Source organism: Cyclopterus lumpus, chromosome 5 (assembly GCF_009769545.1).
Source record: "Cyclopterus lumpus isolate fCycLum1 chromosome 5, fCycLum1.pri, whole genome shotgun sequence".
Taxonomy (NCBI): Eukaryota; Metazoa; Chordata; class Actinopteri; order Perciformes; family Cyclopteridae; genus Cyclopterus; species Cyclopterus lumpus.
In genome coordinates, this window is record NC_046970.1 from 8731335 (window position 1) to 8751908 (window position 20574).

The 20574-nt window shown below is 41.7% G+C and overlaps 1 protein-coding gene across 1 annotated transcript; it reads left to right on the plus strand.

Moving 5' to 3' along the window:
• Positions 1-1093: 1093 nt before the first annotated feature.
• On the plus strand, positions 1094-20234 carry lhfpl4a (LHFPL tetraspan subfamily member 4a). The gene is made up of 4 exons (XM_034533331.1): positions 1094-1499; positions 15232-15468; positions 16005-16021; positions 20132-20234. The coding sequence occupies exons 1-4, from the start codon at positions 1094-1096 to the stop codon at positions 20183-20185; spliced, it is 714 nt and encodes a 237-aa protein (XP_034389222.1). The 3' UTR covers positions 20186-20234.
• The last annotated feature ends 340 nt before the right edge of the window (positions 20235-20574 follow it).

Here is a 20574-nt window from a genome sequence, read left to right on the forward strand (position 1 = left end):
CTATATTTACTACAGTACTATACTTTAATACAATGTTGATACTTTTACTTTACCTGAGTATTTCTACTTGTGCCACTTTATACTATCCATCCGCTCGCAAAAGCCACCAAATACAATGTATTTATAATAAGTGTGCGTGTGTGGTTGTAGAGGAGTGTGTGTGTGTGTGGGGGGGGGGGGGGGGGGGGGGGGTCATGAGAGAGGTGGGGTCGTTCACATTTCGGTAATATCAAAAATAAGTGCACACCATCATGCAAAAGTCATCGTCGTTCCTCGGCTGCGCGCACGGCGAGAGAAGCTGGAGCACGCACCAGAGAGAGCGAGAGAGCGAGAGAGAGAGAGAGAGAGAGAGAGAGAGAGAGAGAGAGAGAGAGAGAGAGTCACAGCATCCCGAACCACAGCCATGAGGTTTTCGGGCTGTGCAGAGCTCTATGCCTGATGTTTATGCTTTCATACATTTTTTCATGCACTGTCGGGCCCTCAAGTTGCATTTTTCCGCGTGAAGCATGTCAAACGTGAATCAGTGTCACCGCTCATTTCTTCTGGATCTTTTTTGTTCGTTTGCGGAGGATTCATCATCATCATCATCATCATTATCATCTCGCGGAAAGTCTCCGGTCAGAGCGGCAGCCGTTCGGCGGATGTGAGGTGCTGACCGGAGACAATGCCGCTCGCCCTGACCGTCACTGGCCGCTGTGTTCTGGCTCTGTGAGCTCGGCTGTCGGCACCGCTGTGCCTTCACGCGCTGAGAGCAGCGGAGGTGAGGGGGGTTGGAGGGGGGAAGAGGGGAATCACGCTTCGCCGCTGAATTGATTGACTGATCTTCGGTCAGAGGGGTGGGGGAGGAGGAGGAGGAGGAGGAGGAGGGTAGGGGGTAGCATTTGGATGTGAGACTACACCATTAGGGTGCAGGATCGAGTTAAGCGATAGGGGGAGAGAGGGGGGGGTGGGGGGCATTGGTTTTAATTATTTAATATATAATTGCATTCCTTTCCACAGATAGGGGGATAACAGTAGGATCAGGAGAAGAGGGAACACCAGGTTGAGGTTGGTGTGTATCGGGGGTTGAGGAGAGAGGGGGGGAGACAAAAAAATGCTGCCTTCGCAGGAAGCCTCCAAAATCTATGATGACAACTACATGCGCAACTCCAGGGCCATCGGGGTCCTGTGGGCCATCTTCACCATCTGCTTGGCCATCATCAACGTGGTGGTCTTCAACCAGCCCTACTGGATTGGGGACAGCGTCAGCACCCCGCAAGCTGGCTACTTTGGCTTGTTCCACTACTGCGTGGGCATCGGGAACTCCGACCGCGAGCTATTGTGCCAGGGCAGCTTCTCCGAATTCGGCTCTATCCCGTCGGGAGCCTTCAAGGCGGCTTACGTCTTCGTGCTGCTGTCCATGGTGCTCATCCTCGGCTGCATCGGTTGCTTCGCTCTCTTCTTCTTCTGCAACACCGCCACAGTCTACAAGACCTGCGCCTGGATGCAGCTGTTATGTGGTAAGGATGGCAGACACTTTTTCATGTTTTTTTTGTAGGGGGGCAGAGGTGAATAGGGGTGTCTTCCAAACACATTTTGTTTGGGGCACACCTTGAGGAGAGGAGCATCAGTAGGGGCCCCACATCTCACCTCTCTTGTGTTGGACCACATCTCCTTGTCAGAAATGCCACCTTTGCTCTACGCGAGGGACTTCATAAGTAGTGCAAAGATTAAAGTAAAGTATCGGAAAGTCATGTGAGACATTCAGGAACATCCCTTGAGAGGGTTGTGACCGGGAAAGAGTAATCTTTCAGTCTTTATTCTTTAGTCACCAGACATTCTGTAACATGATAAGGTTTTGAAGACTTGTCGGAAGAGACCCTGGGTCTTCTCCAAAAAAAAAACTACATTCTGACACTGCCTGTTCTTTTTCATCAGGCTGGTTGAAATAACGTGTCAGAGTGTAATTGTATGGAGTTATGATAATGAAATGCCTTCAGCAGCGTTGCATCAAAGATCACAGCTTCTATTTTGGTTGCCATATCTGCCTCCAAGATTAGCCTGCATTATGCATAATCTGCACATGCAGTAATGTATCCACAGTCACCGCGTTCATTCATCCGTATGAAACCGGAACAAACTCCACGTAAAGGCTGCATTGTAATTGTATTAGGAGGTGCAATAAGCTGTCAGATAGACACAGCTGAGCCGATTAGAGAGGGATATTGGAATAAAGACTCATCAGTGGTCGGGGCAGCAGAACGGGGCATGGTTTTTAAATAATAAAAAAAAAACTTTAAAAAATGTTTTTGTTTGCTTTAGACATCTCATTGTGGTGGCTGGGTGTGGTTAAGCTCAGCAGCAGAGGGGAGTGAGGGAGTACGCTCAGGGAACGGTACCAGGTGGAGGCCTAATTGGCCTCACCTGGGTCTGATGATGATTGCTCCCCATTATAAGTGTGCAGGTGGACAAAGGAGAGGGGTTCTGGGATTCGGCAGAACGCTGTCCACGGGAGCAGATCAGCAGAAAGCACGACGGAGACCGCATCCGCCTTGAATTAATAAAAACAACTAACTACTTCCTGTCTCTGTGCTAGTGGGATACCACCCGTGGTAACATGCGCTTGTTACACTCATCTACCATGTAAATGCTATATGTATACATTGATACATTACTGAAGTGTCATGGGTCCCCCTGGCTCTCACCTACAAAATGTCACTCAAAGAGAGACGCATTCAACCATGAAGTGACTCAAAAGGACCACAAAGAGAGACAAAACCACTACAAAGAGTTGCAAAGAGACTCTCAACTATTAAAAGGGGGAAACCCTAAGAGACAATTCTTTTTACAAATTGACCACAAAGAGAAACAAAATGAACACTAAGAGACACAAAACAACTACAAAGAGAAACAAAATGACCACTAAGAGACACAAAACAACTACAAAGAGACACAAAACAACTACGAAGAGACACCAAATGACTACAAAGAGACACAAAGCGACCACAAAATAATGTAGTAGAGGTGTATGTCTGTGCCCAGGGGCCCATTGTCTCCTAGTCCAAATGTATAACTTAAGTTGTGTCAGAGTGGTGTATGGTGCAGAAAGTCTCTACACCTTCCGTCGCAAACTAAAAACACATCTTTTTCGACTATACCTTGAATAGGGAAGGTAGAGCCGTAGTAGCACTTTAATAGCACTTTGTAGCTTAACTTTATTGAAGAAATTGTACTTTCTTGATTCTTGTTGTTCTGAGTTGTACTCATGGTTTAATGCACTTATTGTAAGTCGCTTTGGATAAAAGCGTCAGTTAAATGACATGTAATGTAATGTATTAACAGTAACCTGGGTCACCTGGTGTTCTCCTATCACTGAGCGTTGAAAACAGACAGTATCAGTTCAGGTGGAGCCTGAAAGTATCTCCCGTAAACCCAGTTGACATCAAAGAAACCCTCTGGCGGATTCCTAATCCCTCAAACGGTTTATCTAGACGTGAACTGGTCTCAAATGAGTTTAAAAAGGTGCAGACTGTTTATGGCAGGTGGGAGAATGTTTTCATGTTGAAGATGAGGTTTGATGTCGTTTTTTGTTGAGTTTTCTCCCTGTGGCCTACTTACAAATCATGGCTCCAGTGTTCTCTCCAGTTTTGTGTGGAGGGAGGAGGGTTGATTGTGCATTGGTCTAGAAGGGCTGACATTATCTGGGAGGAGGTATTGATGGCTAGATTATTGCTTCCCACAAGGCAGCAAGAGCTTGTGTGGATGGAGGGGGGACCTTTCAGAAATCATGGACTTTTTCCTGCACTCTCTGGCGCTGTGTGTCCTCAGAGAGAGAGAGAGGCAGGAAAACAGCAGAAAAAAGAGAGGTCAACATAAAGAGACACATGTACGGATTTGAAGAGATGGAGGAGAGGGGGAGTGAAAAGCATAACTAAAAAATCATCGATAGTCGTGGGTAAGACTTTCCTGGGATTCCTCCCAAACAAACAGGATCTGAGCGTAGCTAACACGACACTTGGAACTCCAGTGAGAAGCAGCAGCTAGTGGGAATGGCAAAGCTAACCAAGGCTTTAAACAATATGTGCAGCCAAATGTTATTGATTAATAAATGATTACATTGTGGAGAGCATATTTCGAATACATTGGTATGTAAGGAGGCCAGGCCGACCATCCTATATTGCACAGCAACGATAATATATGGCTGGTTAGCGAATGTAGTAAAATATCATTTAAATTCATTCTGCAGTAAAAAATGACAAAGAAATGATCCTCTATGACTAGTGTTAGCTAACGCCTGCTGTGAGTTGTCTCCCCTTACTGCCACAAAGGTTGCATTTGATGTTCTCTGAAGAAAGCTGAGATAACATGTAGGGGGATTTCTAATGGAATTCGTCCCGTTTATTTCTTCTTCTTTTTTTAGAAAAAGCTTTATAAATGTACACAATTTATACAGTACATCCATATCTCCCCTTCCCTCGCTCTCACCTCCTACCAAACTATCCCCCTGTCATCTTCACCCACTCCTTTCTTCTCCATTTCAACTCGTCTTGTGTTCCTGCAAGTGATTCCCATTGACACATGGAGCATCAGCAGTGGCACCGCAGGTGTGAAACCGAGAACACACTAAACGGTGCATTAGTTTTACTCTTTTACTCTTCTCCTCTGAAAACACAAACAACAGTCTTCCTCTCACCGTAGAGCTCAATACTATGAAGCAAAATAAAATACATGTGCCACTTCTCTTTTCCTAAATGTATTAAAGGGGAAGACAACACAATCTTACTTAGTAAATGAGAGGCGTCAGTGTTCCAGAAAGCCTCCCTCCACGCTCAGATAATTCAGAAGTAAGGAATCATCCATGACTGTGGTTTTCCCTATCTTATCCTTTCCCCCTTAACTGGAAAGCAAACTGTGTCAGGTTTCTGGCTATTTCTAAATGCTGCACAAACTCAGCTGTGGGCTCAGTGATCTATAAAAGATAGGTCCAGAGGTGGTTTGCTGGGTCAGTGCTAAACAGTGCGGTGCAGACAAGTTCTACAAAAAGTCTGCTCCAAATCTGCCGGAGAAGGCTCAAACTGACAGCTTTATCTCCCCCAACAACAGCTTCTTGAAGTATTCAGGGACGAGAATGTAAGTACTATGAGCCCTGACAGGTCATCAGAAGTGACTAATTTAAAAAAGGGCGTATTGAATCTTTTTGTGGGTTGAGAACATAGACTGTAAATAAGAAGTGGACATAGTCATGGTGACGTCACCCGTTGGTTTGTGGACTGCCGTTTTGAAGTCTTGAGTTTGTCATTTTTTTTGTCGTCGCTATGTTGTTGTTTTTCCAGCTAATGAACGAAAATAACCATATTAGGAATGCGCAGGAGGGAAGTAGTGTATACGAATTATATGAAGTATACGACTGGTAGCAGTAGCGATCTGTCGATCACAGTAAGCCCCAAAATAAAGACAACTGAGGCAAACACATCCCTCAAATTGACAGTGCATTAGAAGCATAAAGATGTGTGCTCCAATTACAAATAATGTCAGGAAATAGAGTAACGTTAAAAGTCAGGGGTGACAGTTTGGCTTAATGTTGCTTTCTCTAAGCCAACAACCATTATCCGGTTACTCGTTTTTTAAGAAAAAAACGCAAAATGGCGAGAAAGAAAGAGAAAGTTGTTTTCCTTTTAGTCCAGCTATCAATGTCAATTATTCTTTAGACCATAAATTAACCTATAGATGTAAATTAATATATAAACAGAAATTAATCTATAGACCGTGAATTAATCTATGGACTGGAAAGTAATTCATAGTCTGTAAATTAACCAAAGGGACGGAAATTAATCTCCAGACCGGAAATTGACCTATTAACTGTAAATTAACCTAAAGACGATTTGATATCAGAGGGACTCTCTCATTTCTATACCAATATAACTTATACTATCTGAATAATTTGAACACAGTGAGTTTCAAACAATAATCTGACACAAATGAGAAGTCAAGGACTATGACACTGAAGACAAGTGTAAAGCACATCAGACGAAAATGCTCTAACAACTGAGTCCATCTCTCTCCAGTCAGCTGGATCTTTGCTGAAGAATTACTTTTGGTGTTTGAGCTGCTCCACACTTCCTGGACCGCTTTGACAAACTCAGCAAAAAGCCTCTACTTCAAACAGAGCGGAGTGAAGCCCCGAGGCAAACATGGCTGGGAAAGGAGTGGGATTGAGTGCTGCTATGGCTGAAGCGCACACTTGGTGTGTTACATTGAGCGGGTACCACAACTAACTCTCCTATAGCTCACACTAGTTTATATGTTTCATCAAGCATTTTCCCATGGTCCTACAACCACCTGAACACAGCAATAAGAATGATATTTCAAGGCAGGTGCATTGCTTATTCAACAAACATTTAAAATGTTGATATTTATAATATTAATATGCATGTAGTAATTGTGTTTGTATTGTTCTTCCTTTCTATATATGAAAATGTCATCCAATATACACTTATTCAAAGGCTACTGTAAATATGAAATATGAAAACTTGGAAATAATCCAAGTGGTTTTGTTGCCTCAATGGCAAAATATGACAAGTAGGGATGAAAGTATTGCCAGTATTCTTACAGAAAATAAATTTAGAATTTAGGAAGAGCCATGTAGAAGAGGATAGGTGGAGAAGAAAGAAAGTTGATGGATGCTAAAAGATATTAAAGGACTAGATCAAACATCGGTGAAAAAGAAAGGTAATTAAAGAAGTAAAGCAATCAAGCAGAGGATTGAAGATATGCATGGTGTGTGTTTGTGTGTGTCTGCGTGTAGGTGTGTGTACAGGATGTATGCGTGAGTGTGTGTGTGTGTGTGCGTGTGTGTGTGTGTGTGTGTGTGCGTGTGTGTGTGTATGTGTGTGTGTGTGCGTGTGTGTGTGTGTGTGTGTGCGTGAGTGTGTGTGTGTGTGTGTGCGTGCGTGTGTGTGTGTGTGTGTGTGTGTCGCCTGCCGAGACCCTGCTAATGCAGACCTAATCTCCTCCCCTGCCTGGGGTTTCACATCACTGTACATATCAGTTCTCTCCTTAGATGTTGAGCCTCGACCAATCATTCTCCATGCCACGCAAAACCTCACTCCCTTTTAACCTCCCAGAGAGTGAGAGGATAGGTGAGGGATGCTGTGGTATGTGCAAGTTTGATCAAAATCAAGTCGCCATTGTTACTGTGTAGTATTTCTGCACCTTTGTGTCAATGGGGAAGCAGCCTATGGGATTGGAAGTGTGCCTATTGGTCTTGGGCCGGGCCCAGACGGTAGTTTAATCAGCTCTGTGGTGCAGCACCTCGTGGCCACTGGGCCGTGTGAAGGAGCTCTGCATTGTGCCAGCAGACTGCAGGACGACACGACAGACGCTCGCCCGGTCAGAAACACCGGAGGGACCGCTGCTCAGCCCCAGACCAAATGACCACACCAACACAAACTATCACAGCAGATTTGAAAGTGGTTAACAGTAGCGTGGACTCCTAAAAATGACATTCCCATTCAGCGAAACTGCATTGTCAATTCCATTTTGAGGAAACATATATTCTCCCGGATTTCATCTGTTTTTGACATATAACAAATACGTTTAAAGATCCTCTATACAATATTCAGAACATACGCGGCAGCCCCTCGCCATGTTGAGTCGTGTGGAGACAATAGTCATGCGCTTAGTTCTGTATTCAGCACCTTTAATCAAAGTCAACGTCAGTCCATGTAGAGAGGCGGGGTCAGACGCGGGATCTTCACCCAGGAGACCAGAGTTTGTGTGCTGAGTAAAACTAAAAGTAAGGGACCTATTTGAACCCAAATCATGATCCTTTACTAAACCAAACCAAGTAGTTTTTTTGCCTGAACTGAACCTAAACATTATTGAGAATGCAGACTCAAATTGGCCAAAGCAGCACAAGTGAAACACACTAAAACTTTGATATAAACTTATCTAGAAATACTGTTATGAAACATGTTCTTGGTTTATAAACCTTGATATTCAACATATTTGTGGTTTGCAGAAATGTAGAAACGTTACCATTACTAAAAAACAACCTGAATATGTCCTTGGTGTGAGACGGTCCTTTGACATACCAAACATGTTAGAAAATCCAAATACACTATACAATCGTTTTCAGATATAATTGTATTTGTTTATTCAGATTAGCATTTTGTTATGCAATCATTTGTTCTTTCTGTTGCTTATCTCTATTGGATCACAGAAAAAACATCCATTTAAATGTTCAACATGTCGCATTTTGGGGGATTTATTAGCAGAAATGAAATTCATAACTTTTTTTGAACTAAGAATCGTTGTATTTTCTTACGCTTAGAATGAGCCCTTCATATCTACATCGGGTCCTCGACAAGCCAAGTTGCCTTCCGCCATTAGCCGGAGCTCTCCCACAATGTTCTCTTTGTTTTCCTGAAAATAAACCCTGAACTAGCTCTGGGAATACCCTTTGCCTCTGATGAGAGAAAACAAAACACATCTCCCCTGAGACTCAAGACCGGGATCACAGCAACGCATCACTTACGTTAACATGTGATGTTACTTTCTTTGTTCTTCTCACCCTATTCCATGAGTTAATGTGTGAATAATTAGAGAATGAAAGATAGAGAAATAAGGAAAAAGGGAGAAACTCCCACACCTGCAGCAGGCTGTAGTCATTGGTGTCTAATTAGCCTACATTCAGAAAATTCTGAGAATACAATCCTTCAGGAATTTAGCATCACTCTCTCTCTCTTCGCTTTCCATAACTATTGCGCTTTTGGCCACAAACTTCGAAGTGGAAACTGGCCTAGTTAGTAATCATTTGTTATTGTTAAAATGAGCCGGGTCTGACTTCTTATATAAAGTCTATGGTAACGAAAGGAAATTGACATGGAAATTGACATTTCGTGAGATATCATATGAAATATGAGGAAACTTTGATAACCTAATAATGCTTCTCCCCAATGTACGACACTTCACCAGTTCATACAATATTCTGTGCCATGCTCATTGACACCCAAGAGGTATTGTGTTGCCTTGTTCGATCTCTCCATAAGTGATCATTACCGCTTCTGGCTTTTTAATTCGTCCATGATAGAAGTAGAACAACATTCCATTGCAGGCATGGGGAGGCATTTCCTCTCAGCCCAACACATGCTGGGAGATAATTATGTGGAGGGCAGACAGTGACACATTGTCAATCAGCAGCTTATGTATGACTATTGATTATGTGGCATGTTAGAGCTGTACACTGGTTTAAAGAGCGAGGCCAGATTGGAAGAGACAGATCAGAAGAACTCTTACAAACGTTTTAAGAGATTACACATAACACCTTCTATTCAGAACAAATGGATCATACCTTATCACCTCGATGTTTAAAATGGCATACAGAAAACGGGAATTTATAGTGATCAAGGAGCTGTATTTTCTTGATCTTTTTTTAAAAGATCCTGGGCATTTTCTGCTGAGTCTATGTCTAAAGATGTGTCACATCCTTCTGTGAAACTTAAATTGCTGGATAAATAATTGCTTTTGGCAAGAAAATGTATTCTCTTCAGATGGACCAAAGAAATCTCTCTCACAGTTACTTTAGGGGTACGCAATGGTACCGCCTGAGTATATGTTTATTTGTGGTGCGCTATATGTTGGAGTGGTGATTGTTTCATACTTGTACGAATATCTGGGTACACTGTAACACTACATGAAACACAAAGCAACACGTCATTCAGACCAATAGAAAACAAACTTTATCTAAATGCCTGGGAGTCGACTTGCAAATCAGGAGAACTAAACAACACAACTGATATGACCCATAAGATCCTGTTCGATATGGCTCCTCTGCGCACATGAGCATTTGCTGTTCATTTTTCCGATACGACCTGAGACATTTGTGACGTTGATTCTAATCTGGTGTTTGGTCCGAGGCAGATGATGATACATGAGCTTGTGTGTCTGCGGTCTTACACACAGTGCACTGGACCCAGCAAATCCTAACATTACGTTAAGGTATAGTCTATATACAGATTTAATGGCTTATTTTTGGATGCTTGCTACTCGAGACAGCATTTTGTATTTTAAAAAAATAATAATCCCATTGATGTTCTACACATTTATTAAATAAACAAATAGAAAGGGAGGTTATAAATATACAAATGTACAGTATGTGTTTGCATGTGTGCATGTCTACTGTCAGCCCAGTCCATCCGGCAGCCGTGTGGTAGCTGGACCAACAAGGATACCTCATCTATATGTCACATGACACATTTCTTCTTATATTTTTCAATTTGTGTGCATCTGCGAACTGGAGGACAATTACAACAGTTTTCACAAAAGTGTCGGACAACTACGGCGACCTTCAGGTAACGTACAAACATGAAAGTCTCTCTCCAGAGCCAGGGTTTAGTTTGTCTGTTCTGGGCTACCGTAGAAACATGGAGGTGCAATTTTCTGGACTCCATGAAGAGGACAAGCTCCCTTGGTAGATATGAAGGGCTCATTTTAAGTTCACTAAAAAAAAAAATTATTAGTTTCAGATGATTATATATTAATGAATATTATAGTCCCTTTCTGCTAATAGATACCCTGAAATGTTACAAACTGGACCTTTAAATCTGTAAGAAGAAGGTGAAGCAGTAGAAATAATATGGGAAACGTCACTGAAAAGTTGACCAATAATGTATGAAAGAATATTTTAAGGTTTGTTGGAAAGCCGAGGCTAAAACTGAATGCTGCTGGCTTCATAGGTTAAATAATGTATGAAAGATGAGCAATGTTGTGAGGTCCAAATAGAGTTTCTTGCTGAACGTATGAATACGCTTCACTGTGTTTTGGCTGTTCCTTGGACTCACTCATTTATGTGACTCATATCATCCTCATAACAAACACATCCGGACCAGTGTCTCCGTGTCCGTTCATTGTCTTGCCATCTCAGCAGGGTCTGAGGCAGATATGTATTTTATCTCCTCCAACTCAACCACACCCCTTATTCTCATCGGTTCAGCCAGTTGCCACGGCAACATCGCCCTACTTTCCTTCCTACATTTGAATCCCTCGGTCTTCTGACAATTGTTTCCTTCTCCTCTCTCTTTTTCACCCTCTTCCCTTTATCTGGGCTCCTTCCTCAATCATTTCCCTAGTAATCAACATTCAAATGACACCAAAAATACACTCACAAATAGCCTCATGACATAAGGAATAGTAATCCCACATGTAATATTATGCAGTGATAGAAATACTGGTAAATAAAACATAAGACCACGGTGTATTTTGTTGATATAGCAGGGTCCACTTGTGACGTAAGGTGGGAGGACTAGAGGCGGCTAGGCTGACAATGCAAACTTTGAAGAAGGAAGACTCAGCGAACATAAGCAGTGTTAATACCAATATTTCTCAAAATTAAAAAAACAAAATTTTCTATAAATGCAGATTCATGCACATCCTCTCCATCTCCCTGATGGGGATACACATGCTTCCAGAAGAATAATTATCTTTTGCAGTGTTATGTCATGTCTAGGAAATGTAACCTTTAACGTTGATGCGTTCATGGTTTACTGACTAAAAACGTGACGCACAGAGAATTCAGAGAATATCTTTTGACAACAAAATAGTGAAATCCGTTTTGGCTGATTGATAATTTGTGTGGATCCCTGGGGGGAAGGGTTTCATATTGACCTGAACATTCATCTAGCTGAGATAATAAAGACCATGCTACACTTGTACTGGGGTTTATATGGGGCATTAGAGCCATTGTAGTTTAAAAAATAAATCAAATTACAGAGTCACAGGAGGGTGAAAACAATAACTGTGATTAAAGTCGCAAATCTATTTGAAAAAAATTTAATATTCGTAATATGACCCCATCCCTCGGCTTCATATTTATTATGTTTTCACCTACAATGGTCATAATACGCCGTCTTAGAGGCAACCGTAGTCAGTATTGTAGAGTGAAAGGCTGAAATAAACCCCACAGTGTGCAAGGAGAATGTTGAGGACTGGAAGAGAAGCTACCAGGGATCATGTCAGTGGTGATCTAGAACACACACACACACACACAAACACACACACACACACACACACACACACACACACACACACACACACACACACACACACACACACACACACAGCGTTTCTTTTCACATGAGTGAACTAGTTTGCAGACAATCCTAAATTAATTCTTTCTATCATGCATGATCACATACACGCAGGGAGAAGGGTTGGCTGCTGGGTGGTGCAACAGATTTAAATGAGGCTCAATGAATTATTAAGAGTGAGTCTTGTTCACTTCTGACAGCCGGGCAGGACGAAAGGAAAACCACCGGGAACACAAACTCTTCACACCACATTAAACCTGTTGGGGATGCTCTCAAAGCACACTGCAGGAACCTGGATGTCATGTTTTCATTGTGCCCGTAAACACAGAGGCAATACACTTCAAACTCTTAATATGTCTGTTGGCATCATAGAGAAAAGTTCCGGAGCTTGAAACACTTACCCGAACCTCACATGGTTCAGTGCTGCAAGGAGTTTGGGAAATCTGAACCAAACAGCGAAAACAACTCAGCTGTGTCACTGCTTGGTTTTTCTCTCATGTCTTTAGCCATTGTGTCTTTTTTATTTTCTATATGGGAGAATTTGTGTCATTTCTCATAACAAACCTTGGTCCTTAATTTGTGCCGGCACCAAGGACACAATGCCATTGGAAAGACATGGTGGACACCAATTCCCAAGTTTAACACAAATCATAATCACAGGGAGGTCAGTGTGGGTAGATTGAACACAGGACTTTCACTCAGGAGACCGGTGTTTGTCTCTCGCTCAAAGTCTAAAGTAAATGTTGACTTGTTTATAATTACATAGGCTGTGTAAATAATTTGAAGCCAAACCATGATTTTGTCTTTCCTAAACCTAACCAAGTAGTAAATTGTTTCTGTGGTGGCGGCGGCAAAACAGCTCATTGTTGTTTTTTTCTTCGTTTTACAGCTCACATAATGTTTTGATTCAGTCTCACAGCTCTCATCGGCCCTGTTTCAGACAGCTGTTTGTAGTAGAGACCACACTGTCACCAGAACGGCCCTTGATCTCCCTATTTGTCCCTATATCTCAGTCATCTTTTTGTTTTATTTTTCTCAAAATATGAACATGAGTGCTTTAAATTCTAATTTCTGATTCACGGGTATCTGTAGTCAAACTGTGAATTAGAAAAACCTTAAACATATAAGATCAATAGAGAGTCAATAGTCAACATTTCGGTTTGCAAAAGACCAAAAGACTTTGCTTACTTGTGCCGTGACAAAAAAACTGTTAGCTTGTTACAGACTGAGAATGATTTCATTCACTGTGCTGCTCAAAGGCTACTGGCTAACTTTGAAGGTGGATTTATTTCTTGCATGCTACTCAATGCACGAGTTGATGTCATGAATCAATCAACACAACTTTGACAATTTATTTGTATTGACTCACTTGCACGACATATGTCTAGTAATTGGATCTTCAAATGCTTAAAAAAGAAAAATCTGATCTGGATTATGCAAACAAAGGAGAAAAAAAGCTCTCCGTCAGCACTACACTTATTCATGAACCCACATGTAAGTTATGTAAGTTCAGTAGGTGGTCCGTCAATGTCACCTAGGACACTGACTAAAGAATGATGCCATGTGTCTCATTTGCTTCACACCTGTGATTAAGCACCCAAGACAGTTTGTGACCTGTCTACTAGACATTATACTTCAATTAACTGTAGCAACTTGATGATGTGATGATTAAGCATTCTTACCGTGCTGTGCAAAAAAATGCTATTTATGTACTGGATTCCATAGTCAATGAAGTGCCACTGTGCAAATGGGACTCAGGGGTAGAGCAGGGTCGTCCTTCAATCAGTGGATCGGCGGTTCGATCCCCGGCTCCGCTAGTCCATGTTGATGTGTCCTTGGGCAAGACACTCAACCCCAAATTGCTCCCGTCGGCTGTTACTGCAGTGTATGAATATGTGTCAATGATTAGCTAGGCCCCTTGCCATCAGTGTATGAATGGGTGAATGGTGACATGTAGTGTGAAGCACTTTGAGTAGTCAGAAACTAGAAAAGTTCTATACAAGTGCAGTCCAGTTACCATAGTCAGAACCTTTGCAGCCCCCTTTCAGAGACTGTTGGGATTTCCTGTAACCAGCTGAGACCTACAGTCCCCTACGTCCCGATGAACACTGAGCCTGTACATCGACTTTCATTTGGTCTACGGCTGTCAGCGGTAGTAAATGAGGCATTCAGGTGACCCATCTGTTAGGGCCAGCCTGTCCTCAGCTGGACCCTACACATCAGGGGTCTACTCGGGCCTTATGGGAGCATGCGCACACACGCACACACACTCTGACAGTCTCTCCACAGAACAGGATGAAAAAAATGCATGCACAGACAAACAAACAAACAATAATATAATATACACCTGTATAATACACACATTTGTAATGCAGTTTCTGTGAAGGAAGAGAAAACACGTCCACATCGGAGGGAACCGACCACCGCCCCATTCATTTTCTTTCCCCAAAGACAATGTTGGGAAACAATTTGTACTGTGTTCGAAAATATCTCCTTTGATAAAAAGTAGAAGTTACAAGTCTGAGGAATTCATTACGGAAAGCACTTTTAAATTGCAACACAAATAAACATGCCCCGCCATGCCTTGTGTGCGTTCTAACTTTAGGGCACAACAAATATGACTCTCAGTGCATTTCAGAACAAAATATTCTCTGAACTTAAAATGTTGATGTTACATGATGTTACATGCGCCGCTGGCGGTGGACGGAAGTGAAGAATCACAGCGTTGAGAAAACTGAAAATAATCTGCAGCTTAAATAAATGTACTTTGTTCAATTTGTGCTGTGTTCACAAATTCCACAACGAAGGATTGGCTTCTCTTCTCCAATGCCACTGCAGCTGCAGTACATGGGTATTGTAGGATTTCAGCCTGGCTGACCAACCAAACTGCATTGTCAATTACTTTTAATTTTATTTCCGTAACTTAAATTAAAAACAAAAAATAATTTTAAGCCAAACCATGATCTTTACTAAACCTAACCAAGTGGTTTTCTTGTATTTCTGTTTTGCTTCGTTTCATTTCAAATACCATTACACTGCTCTGCGTGTAACCACGGTACCCATCACGCCACTGTCCTCAAACATTAATCAATATTTATCCCTACTTCTCCCATCCACTTTGCCCTCTGTCACCTCGCTCCTCCATATTTCCTTCTCTGTGCTCCAGCCGTGTGTCTGGTGATTGGCTGCATGGTCTTCCCAAACGGCTGGGACTCAGAGGTGATCCGGGACATGTGCGGGGAGGACACCGGGAGGTACGCCCTGGGCAACTGCTCGGTGCGCTGGGCCTACATCCTGGCCATCATCGGCATCTTGGACGCTCTCATCCTCTCCTTCCTGGCCTTCGTGCTCGGCAACCGGCAGAGCAACCTCCTGCAGGAGGAGCTGAAGGCTGACAACAAGGGTGAGAAGTGGAAAATTACAGGGACAGAACAAAATGTGTTATGGGGTTAGAAAACGCACTGAAAATGCACATGCATTCAGAGTCTAGTTGCTCTGTCAGCCACTGAGGTCACGTCACAAGCAAACAAACTCAGACTTTCACCAAGAAGCCAGCTGTTCAAGTCAACGTTGACTTATTTTACCTTTTGATTTTTATGTAACTTACATATTTAATAACTAGAACTAAGCTAACCAAGTAGTTTTGTCTATTCTAATATATTATATGTTAGAGGTGGCTGTGGCCTCTGCACGTCATAATGTCTTTGAGCTGTTTTTCTTTTGCTGCAAAGAATAAAACAGCAATTGATTATTTGTATATATATAAATACGAATTCAACTTTTTTGTCACGTCAGGTTGTCGCGTCAGATTGTCACGTTGTTACGTACGGAGACATACTATATATAGTTAATGTATGCACTGTAGCCTTTGTAGTGATTAAAATGAAATTCAGCTTCCAGGTAAAAGAATAAATATTACTCTTTTTGTCTTTTTTACAGATTTTGCTGTGTCAAGGGTAAGTTCCCCTTGTTGTTAGTAGTGTTGTGCGTTGGGTGTGTGGTGTCATGGCTATGAATGGTCTGTGTATCTGAATATTTCACTTTATATTTTCTGTTATCATTTAAGGAGAGTGTTAATGTGTCTCAGTCCATCACCTGGATAATAATGCTGCATGTAACCTTTACCATTAAAAACATCACAGTGAGTGCAGACTCCCCTCAGCTAAAGTGACCAGGTGTCGGGCCAGATAACTTACACAACGCCTCATGAGACAGATGATGTTTGGTCACATTAGAGGGTGATATATTAGAGGGTGGAGGCTAAAAGGGCCACGCTGAGGCAGAAGGGTAGAAGAAAAGAAGGAATTAGCAGGAAAACAGAAGGTGGTGGCATGTTGTAGGAAATGTCCTCGGGTGCAATGCTTTCCCAAAGGAGCAAGGTCTACTGCGAGAGGAGAGGAGACGTCAAGTCGAGGAAGGCCTTTCGCTGAGGAGTGCGTTTACTGCTTACACCAGGCCCTCCAGCTTCTCTGTGTGTGTACGTCAGCATCAAAGGAAGAGAGGACAAACGTACTAATTGTACAAAGATAAAGTGACATGAGCAGCCGGGTGCCGCGGTGCATGAAAAATAAATAGCTAAAAGACCAGAGTACGAAGAAAACCATCTCTACCTCTGAGTATTTTTACAAGAAGAAATACACTTCATGTGCCTTCATGTTTTTCTGCTTACGTTTGTGTCTCCGAATGAAAAAGAAAATTGTGCAGACATATTCTTTTATTCTGTTTATATTTTTGGTGGGGAGCTGGAAAACAAAAGTTTGTCATTGTTCAAAGAAAAATAATACAGAAAATAATACATGTACAGTTGAGTTTATTTACATACAAAAGATACTTAGAAGAAGACAATCAAGACAATCACAAGTAATTCTTGTTTTAAACATTTCTCCTAAGACAAAGCATCAAAGCAGAAATAAAGGTGTTTTTTCAATATGTACTTCAACAAAATGTGAATGCCTGGATTTAAATACACAGAAAACATCACTGCTACAGAATGATATAAAGGCCTACATATATAAACTCCAATAAAGAACAAAGAATTGGCCCGCCCCTTAAAGTGTTACTAAAGCAATTTAGCATTGCACTTCAGCAAGGTTGGGGGACTCATAAGAAACAGATTTGGAAAAGAAAAGTCAAAATGAAAAGAATGACTTTTAGTCTCCTGTATGGGGCTATAAAAAACACTGGATCCTACATTTCTCATAATGCAGTTCAATTATTGTCTAAAAAGTGCTTTTTTCAATACACAATTATTACAAAAGAAATGTTTAATGTAAAAACAGGCTTGTTTTGTCACAATTGGATAATTCGGGTAGGAAGTCTCCAGAAGCTGTATCAGTAAATTATTTTCATGTGTCGGCAGGAAGTCAGCCGGCTCGACCAGAGAGGGACTAAAGCTCTGAATACTGTAAACTAATCATTTTTGGTGTATGCTGTCAGTAAGCAACTTGTGTGAATCTTTATCATATTACATCCTTGGTGTCCTTACATTAGAAGCCTTTTGTTTTTACAAGTTGTTCCCACCTTGAGTAATAGCTAACAGTATTAACAGTATACATCAATAGCCTGGATTTCATAAAAGTGGGCTTGTGATTTTGAGGCTGTTTGAATCTGACCTGGACCATTGAGGGAAGAAAACCGATCAGCTCCCAGTGTCAACTAGTGAGTCAGTCAACCTCCTTTATGCAGACGTTATTGAAACTGCTTCGTCCCTTTAGCTCTTTACCTGATCTGGCGTATCGATCCCGATCTGCAGCATGTCACCCTTGCATGCGCTTGGATCAGTTACCTCTTTGTGAGAAGCTGTTGGTTGTCCTCTCCCCTGGGAGGTATTACTGATGAAATTAAATAGTCAATAAGTAAGTCTACCAAAATAAAAAATACACAAATTCAAATAAATACTATATTTATTCATATAGTCATGAGCTTTTCTGGGGAAATAAAGGTACTTTATGGAGCAATGTTTTAATGAGTAGCTCCCAAAAATTATATTGTGTCAATAGCATGTGCACAAGGCCGAGTATCTATGCTCACTTTCTGAGATGCAAGATATGTGGGTTATATGAGAATGTGTATTGGGAAAGAGGATCTTGGAAAAAGAATGTGTTGCTTGTGTGTCTCTCCATCTATACAGTTGAGTACATATTATGTTGTTGCTATGAGCGTACACTGTCGAGGACTGATGCATCTGCTTTATCAGTAAAAATTTACTTTTTGAACGTTGAGCTTCACTTTTGACATTTGAAACTTCCTCAAGTCAAACACTGGGGGTGGTGGCAGAAGTTTCAGAGCCTCAAACACACGCAGTATAAACAGTTGTTATGTTCCAGCTGGTGTCCCCGGCTGTATTTCCCTTTTCAGTCTGAGAAGTGTATTGATTATTATCCTGCTCCACAGGACACCATCATCAACCCCATCCCTCCAGCCACAGCCAAACAGCAGGTTCATCCTGACTGGGGTTGTAATGGAGGTTCAGGTAGAGAACCCGATTGCTGCGAGGTTAACTGAGCTAAAGGTTAAGTTAAAATGGTCCTCGTTATGACCTCGTCATTGAAAGGCCTGGAGGTAGTTCCCATTGGCATCAACAGTGTTTATATATCAGAGGAAACAGCACTAATACGATGGTTTATTTGACTATCTTTTCATGTCTTCTTGAATTCTTAAAATATAATTTGGATTTTACGTCAGATCAAATCAACATGAAATTTTGAGGTGATGCATTTTAAACGCTCTCTAGGAAAGAAGGAGTTTTTGAAAGGAGAGGCTGGAAAATGTAGGAGAAAATTAATTAAAGGTGTGACCTTTCAAGCCCATTGCATTAGTATTTTTTTTTATGTTTGTTTTTCATCTCGCCGGCTCGCACTGACTCATATGTCAGAGCCCTTCTGCCGCCTCTCCCACTTCCATCTGCAGCCAAATGGAGCCAAGCAGCAGACACAGGAATTAGAATAAGCGTAGAGAAGACCATCCAAAATCATCAACAAACTGCAATCTGATACGGGTTGAGCGGTGTTTTCTTCTCCATAGTAACCAACATCAAAAACAGTGAGCGGAAGGCTTCTGTTCTTCTGTGCAATGCACCGGTGTCTCGCTTTAAGAAGTGAGCTGAGTTATCAGGTGACTTTCAGTTGGATGTGAATGGTTGGCGTAGATAATAAACACAGAGGAGTAATCATTTCAATTTGATGAGCTAAAATTCAAGGTTTTCTGCTCTTGTGTTCCACGGCTGCCATCACGACAAGCTAACACGGTCACTTGTTAAAGCAAAAAACACCGGTGGTACACTTCACTTTCACAAGGGATCAGCAAAAAAGGGAAGCCTTCTGATTGGCCCACAGCTTAGTTGCTGTCCCAGTAACTGCTGCTAAGTCTAATATAGTTCTTGACCTATTCTGTAATTTGTGTGAGTTACAGCTTGCAGTGCAGTGACTTTGTTGGTTTAGGGGGGATGAAGTCAAGTTTAGCTGTGTAACCTTTATAAAGCACATTTCACCAACAAGACTTCACATAAAACATTGTGAACCATATTGCAAAAGAAGCCCATTATAAACGGACATGAGAATACAATTGGTAACAGTAAATAATGGCAAATGATGCCGAAGGTGGAGGCTTAAAGAGGCTCTGGTCAGAAAAACAAACAAACCCTATTGTAAAAACCAAATCACAAACTGCCACAAAAGGAAAAGCTACAGTTTGGGACATAAATCTCTATTATTAACAGGGAAATACGAAACAAAATGATTGTCACAAAAAATCTACGGAGCTTCCTAGAAACTTAAAGGTGTTTAAGTCCCCAGTAAATATAGTAAAAGCCTTGTGTTGTTCATACTATCAACCTATATAACTACTATTTGTGTGTGTGTGCACTTTTCACTCCTTGAAATCAAATGTAGTTTTGACCCCTTGAAGTCAGCAGTGTATATTGGAATAAGCATCTATAAAAGAACAGTGTAAAGCACCCGGCGCATGAACGAGTCCCGGACCTTTCCTCCTGTGTCACCCCGTCTTCTCTCTCTGCCCTGAAGATGTTGCTGACGCCGTCTCTCTTCTCTTCTCTGTTCCTCCTCCAGATTGAAATCCGGGACAGCGTGGATCCAAGATTTGGAGTCCAGCGGTTCCACTGAGAACCAAACTTCCTCTCTCTCCCTCCCTTCATCCATCCATCCATCCTGCTCCTCCTCTTCTCTCCGAAGCTTCAGGTTAAACCTTTGAAATAGAACTGAAGTGACATCAACTAACAAAAGCCAACTCATTCTGCTGGAAGAGGAACACATCCTGAGAAGAAGTATGACGATCAGCTTTATCAAACTCTGGGATGAAATCATTCATTCATTCAACACACAGCGTTTCTGTCTCATAACGTTGATATAAGAAAGGTTATGAAGTTATTTATAATGATGCTGTGCAGTGGGCGCATTCTATGAAAGTATACACATTTTTATTGAGTGGGAAGAAAATAGCTATTTCCAACTTTAAAAGTGCGTACGTGAAGCACACAGGTGTTACTTCTGAC

Bases quoted from the DNA above. Each gene is read 5' to 3' on its own strand.
- lhfpl4a (XM_034533331.1), top strand. From the start codon at position 1,094: ATGCTGCCTTCGCAGGAAGCCTCCAAAATCTATGATGACAACTACATG. The intron at 1,500-15,231 runs GTAAGGATGGCA...TCTGTGCTCCAG, and splicing joins CTGGATGCAGCTGTTATGTG to CCGTGTGTCTGGTGATTGGC.